General features: G+C 52.5%; 1 protein-coding gene across 1 annotated transcript in view; it reads left to right on the forward strand.

Moving 5' to 3' along the window:
* Positions 1-1,108: 1,108 nt before the first annotated feature.
* PRRT1B (proline rich transmembrane protein 1B) overlaps positions 1,109-6,000 on the forward strand; it is an 11,770-nt gene continuing 6,878 nt past the window's right edge. The window contains exon 1 of the mRNA XM_039862993.1: positions 1,109-1,118. Coding sequence (XP_039718927.1) covers positions 1,109-1,118 — 10 coding nt within the window. The remainder of the gene's footprint in view (positions 1,119-6,000) is intronic.

Genomic DNA, 6,000 nt, shown 5'->3' on the forward strand with positions numbered 1-6,000 from the left:
AGGAACCGGTTTTGTCTGCTCAGGGAATGTTCAGGGCTGGTCTCCCTGTAGCTTTAGCTCCAACAACCCCTGTGATGCGGGTGCCATCATTACCCCATTTTCCTGATGGGGAAATTGAGCAGACTGAGTTTGAAATGATTTTCAAATAAAAGGCTTTTAAAACCACTTGACGAGAAAGCACATGGAGTGCATGACAGAAAAAAAAAAATTACCAAAAAAAAAAAAAGTAGACTTTGAGCCAAATCAAAATTCTAACCATGAAAGGTACAGACCTGACAATGTTTCAGGGAGCCCTTCACCAGGAGTTTGTCAAAGGTTTGAGTGTGACTGGGTGTGCGCCTTCTTGGGGGGGGGCGCCACAGATGAGACGTGCCCCCCCAGTGCCACACCCCGGTGGCCATGATGTCTTCATGTTACTAGTGATGCTGACCTCGATCACCTGGTAAGTTTGTGCTGCCAGGATCCACCACTGTGACCTTGCTGGTTTTCCCTTTGTATTTACTAAGTATTTTGCAAGAGGTACTTTGGGACTGCACAGGTATTGTTTTGTGTTTCACCCACTTTCACTGCTAAGTTTAGCACCCACTGGCGGGGCCTCTTGCCTGTGGCAGTTATTAACAGGTGATTATCACTGTGAAGTCCTAATGGTGATTTTCCATCTCCCTCATTCCTTCCACTGTTATTAGTTGCGATTCTGCAGCTATCCATGACTCCCCGCGGGCCTTGTTGGCCTCAAGTACATGCAGCTGTGCTGTCCAGTTTGCCCAAGTCCCCACGGCTTCTCTGTCGCCTTCCTGGCCCCTGGGCACTTGCATATATCGCCCTGCCCTTTCTCGATTCTGCCCGGCGGCTGCCCTCCTCCCATCGCCCCCAACCCGGCAAAGCCTCTCCAGCGCCTTCCCCTCCCCGCGGGCTGGGCGGCGGCATGCAGGTTCCGCCGGCACCAGGGCGCACAGGAGCCACCTGTTGACACAGTCGTGGGTAACCCAGGCGGTCAATTATTAACCCGCGGCGCAGCCGGCACCAGGAAACCCGAGCCGGCGGCGAAAGCGGAGCCGGGCCCGACGGCGGCGGGAGGCGCCGGGCGCAGGGAGCCCCGTCGCCGGCCATGGAACCAGGTAAGGGCACGGGGACCCGTGCACGCTGAGCGCCCCCCGCCCGGGCTCCTGGGGTCCCCGCGGCGGGCTGCGGGGCGGACGGGCGGGGAGGCCGGGGCGCGACCGGCCTAGTTCCGGAGGCTCCTTCTGCGGGGCCCCAGCCCTGCCCTGGGACGGCCCTGTCCTGGGACACCCCCACCCCACACTGGGGGAACCAGAAGTGTGGAGGCTTCGGCCATGTCCCCGCCAGCTCTGTGGGCGCCCCTGCGGGAGAGCTGCGAGGGGGCCCTTGGCGTGGGCCAGGAGCCCCTGCGGCCCCACCTCACCCCCCAGGGCAGGCAGCGGGCCGAGCAGTGGCAATTTGGGGGGCGTTTTCCACTCCCCTCCCCCACGCCCCGTTCTTCTTCTGGCGATGACCACGTTCTCCCCTCTGGCCAGGCTGAAGTCCCTAGAGCAAGGGTAGGGGCGACCCCGGCTAGGGGACGGGCCCCCACTGACTTAGAGGCCACCAGAGGTGGGTGGGGTGAGGGCGCCGAGCCCAAAAGACAGGGAGGCGAGGCGGGACCGCGGAAAGGTTCTCTCAGGGAGCCCCGACGGCCCCCCCAGCCCGGCTCCCCCCAGTCCCCCTGCACCAGGCCCGGAAGGAGGGGGCCTGGGCGGGGAACCGCGAGCCTCGGAGCACACCCCCGTTTTTTCCCCGTGAGTGCCAGGCTGAGGGGGGGGGGGGGGGGGGGCGGCCGCGGGACCCGCGGACAGTGCAGAGCCCTGCCTGGCCCCCCAACCACAACCTGTGTGGGGGGGAATGGGGGGGCACCTAGATGTCTTGTGCCACCGGCTTCCTCGCAGGAAACGGGGAAGAGGAGCGGGGTCCGGCCGGACTCTACCAGCCGCCACTGCCCCCTCCCCCTGACCCTCGACCCTTGAGCACCTCGGCGCCGCGTCCCGCCCCTTTCCGCTCGAGCGGCCCGCAGAGCTCCGGTGTCCGGTGTCCGGTGTCCGAGAGCCCGGGCCGCGGCCCCGCCAGCCCCGCCAGCGCAGTTGTTTGCTCCGCAGCCCCATCTCCGCGCCATCGGGTCAGGCATTGGCCCTGGCGGGGCCCTGGGGAAGCTGCAGGTTTTGTTTCCCTAACTGGGGCAGAGGCTTGGCGGCCCCGCGGGCATCGCGCGCCAGCATCGCGCAGGGCCCCGCCTCCTCAGTGGATCTGCCAGCTGAGGCTCCCGTTACCTGCTGGTTACCTGCTGTGAGACTCAGAGTTCGCACCTGTGAAATGGGGAGGGAAAAAGAAAAGGGCAGGGAGGATGACCCGAGATACTGGAACGAAGCTCCCAGAACAGAGCCCAGCCGGCCGGACGCTCGCTCTTATCCTTTTAAAACGATTGTTACAAAGCATTAGCCCCATTTTGCAGACCGGGACACGGAGGTATGGAGCGTTTAAGTCACATGCCTGTGAGGTCACACAGCCCGAGTTCATGTGGTGGCAATGCTGGTTCGGCGTCAATGCCGGGGTCATGTCTGCGGGCGCAGGACCTGGCGTCTAATTAATGCTTAATAATGGGAGCTGCTGTTGACCGTGCAGTCACTGCTATTTGCTTGGACCTCTCGCCCACCAAGCTTCATCCACTTAGCAGTCCTACGGGGATCCAGACCTGCTCAAATCATGGTATTTTCCCTGGGTATGTGTGCAGAATTGTGTTTCTGAGCCTAGGGCTCAGAAAAAAATTGGCGCTCAGAAAAAAATGTGTGGAACTGTCCGGCTGGCAGGCTGGGGCCTCTTCGTGGTTGCATATGCAGCGCTGGTTCAGGGTTTTAGGTAGCTGGGGTGCTGGATGTGGGCTGAGAGCTTGTGAGGCAGCATGTGGTGCTGGGGAGCCCCTGGCGCAGACCCCCTTCACACTTCCCCCACGTGTTCCTCATGGGGGCGCTGCCTTCCTTATTTTAGAATTCCAGCCCCTGGCTGGGTAGGTGAGGTTGGGAGCCGCCCTGTTAATCCTGAGAGCATCTAACCAGGTCTCTACCCGGGTAGAGTCTGGCTGGCACCCTCACCCTCCAGTAGATCAGCCATCCCTCAGCACCCCCACCCGGGGCCTCCTGGAAGAGCCCACCTCTCTGGATCAAACCTTACCAACTCCGAGTGTGGCCCTCACTCCCCAATAGCTGCCATGCCCCAAACTGGCCAGAACACTCCTCATTTGGGCACCTTCTAGCTTCAGACAGTAGCAGCCAATGTACCACTCGTGGCAGGCTACGCACTTTGCAGGCACAACGCCCCCCCTCCAAGCCCGTGTTGTTTTTAAGGATAAGGAAACTGAGGGGGGGGATGGGGGGGTGGAGAGGGGGTGGGGAGGTGGGGGGCCGTGTAGAGCAGCACATGCAGCCAGGCCCTGGACACTCGGGGAGAGAAGGTAAGGGAGGCGGGCTCTGCCCTGTCACTCTTGAAGGCTGCCTTCTCCGCGTGCTGTTAGTTCATTAATAACGAACTGTCTGTCCGGTGTGTCGTAGATTTATAGTAAGTCTCGACGTCAGGTAAAGTCTTTCCATTTTGTTCTTCTTTTAAAAGTTGTTTTGTTAATTCTAGATGCTCTCATGATTAGCTTGTCACTTTCTACATTTAAGAAAAGCCTGCTGAAATTTTGATTGCGATTGCAGTAAATCTTATGGATGGACGTGAGAACTCTTAATCTGAGTGTTTCAGTCAACGAACATAGTGTATCTTTCTACTTATTTAGGATTTTGATTCCTCTCAGCAGTGCCTTGTAATTTTTAGTGTAGACATTTTGGCGTTCATTGGTTAGATTTATTCTTAGGCATTTTCCATTATTCTGGTGCTACTGTGAACAAGATCTTAGTTTTAGCTTTATTTTGTAATCGCTGCTTGTAGATAAGAATACAATCGATTCTGTGTATTAACCTTGTAACCTGTGGCCTTACCAAATCGATTTATTAGTTCTAGGAGTTGTAGATTTCCTGGGATTTTTCTATGTAACAATCATACCTTCTACAGTTTTACCTCTTTTCCAATCTCTATGATTTTTCTTTTTCTTTTTTTCAGGCTTTATCACTCTGGTTAAGACCAGCATAATACTAAGGAGAGGTGGACATCCTTACTTTGCTTTTGATCTTGGGGATGAAAGAGAAACAATTCGGTCTTTTAGCATTAAGTATGAGGTTAGCTGTAGGTTTTTCATGGATGCCCTTTATCAATTTGAGGACATTCTCTACTATTATTAGTTTTCTAAGAGTCTTTTGTTTTGTTTTGTTTTGTTTTAAATGGGTGTCGAACTTTGTCAGATGTTTTTCTCTATATTCAAATGATAATATGTTTTTTCGCCTGTATTCTGTTAATTTGAAGAAGTATATTGACTGATTTTTGAGTATTGAACCAACCTTGCCTGCTCCGGCTTGATCATAATGTGTGTTTTTATACATTGTTGGATTTAATTTGATAATATTTTATTGAGGATTTTTTTGTGTTTCTATTCATGAGGGATATTGGTCTCTAATTTTCCTTTTTTGTAACTTTTTAAGTTTTGGTATTAGGTTTTTGCTGGCCTCATCAAATGAGTCGAGCAGTAATCCACCTCTGTTTTCAAAAACTCTGTGTAATGTTGGTGTTATTTTCTTTTTTGAGTGTTTGGTAGACTTTAGCAGTGAAACCGTCTGGGCATAGAGTTTTCTTTTAGGAAAGGTTTTATGACAAATTTAATTTCGTTAGTAGATATAGAACTATTCAGATCCTGTTTCTTGTGCCAGTTTTCGAGAGTTGTATTTTTCAAGAAATTTCTGTTTGATCTACACTGTCAGACTTGCTGGTGTCAGGTTGCCATGGTGCTCTCTCGACACCCGTTTGGTGACCTGTGTGATTACCCCTTTTTCATTCCCGACGTGGTTGCTGTGTCCTCTTTTTTCTTGATAAGTCTCTCTTCAGGTTTGTCCATTTTGTCAAGTGTTCAAAGAACCATGTTTTGGCTTCGTTAATCTTCTCTGTTGTCTGATTTCTATTTCGACAATTTTTGTTCTTGCCTCTATTATTTTCATCCTTCTGTTTACTCTGAGTTTACTTCGCTGACTTTTTCCCAGCGTTCTAGGGTGGCGCCTCGGGTCACTGATCTGGGATCTTCGTTTCCTAAGGCGATCGTTTAAAGTTCTGTCTCCCTCCTCGAACCGCGTTAGCCGCGTCCCACACATTCTGACGCATCGCTTTCCCGCTGTCATTCAGTTCAAAATACTTTCTAATTTGCCTTGGGATTTTAGTTTTGATATATGAATTCTTTAGAAGTGTGCCAATTTCCAGATAGTTGGTATTTTCCTAGATATATCATTGCTGTCGGTTTCTAATTGAATTCTATTGTGGTCAGAGAGTCCAGCTGAAATACTTTCAAATCCTCTTAACGCTGAGACTTGCTTTGTGGCCCAGCACAGGACCTATCTTATTGAATGTGCCCTTGGGTCCTTGGAAAAAATGGTACTGGCAGTTGTTGGATGTAGTATTCTATAAACACGAAACACGAGTTGCATTGAGATGGTCTATAGCAGGGGTCCCCAACCTCCGGGCCCGCAGACCGGTATCAGTCCCTGGCCTGCTAGGAACCAGGCTGCACAGCAGGAGGTGAGCAGTGGGTGAGTGGGCGAAGTTTCATCTGTATCTGCAGCCGCTCCCCAGCGCCAGCATCACCGCCTCAGGTCAGCAGGCATCAGATTTTCATAGGAGCCCCGGTCCCTGGTGCCTGGGGACCACTGGTTTATAGTATTGTTCAGGTTATCTACAACCTTACTGATGTTTTGTCTAATCGTTCTATCGATCGCTATAAGAAAGGTATTAAAATCTTCTACGATCATTGTATATTTCGTTTCTCCCTTTAACTGTCAGTTTTTGTTTCATGTGTATTGAAGCTCTGCTCCTAAG

Source organism: Pteropus medius, unplaced genomic scaffold (assembly GCF_902729225.1).
Source record: "Pteropus medius unplaced genomic scaffold, Ma_sr-lr_union100, whole genome shotgun sequence".
Classification (NCBI taxonomy): domain Eukaryota; kingdom Metazoa; phylum Chordata; class Mammalia; order Chiroptera; family Pteropodidae; genus Pteropus; species Pteropus medius.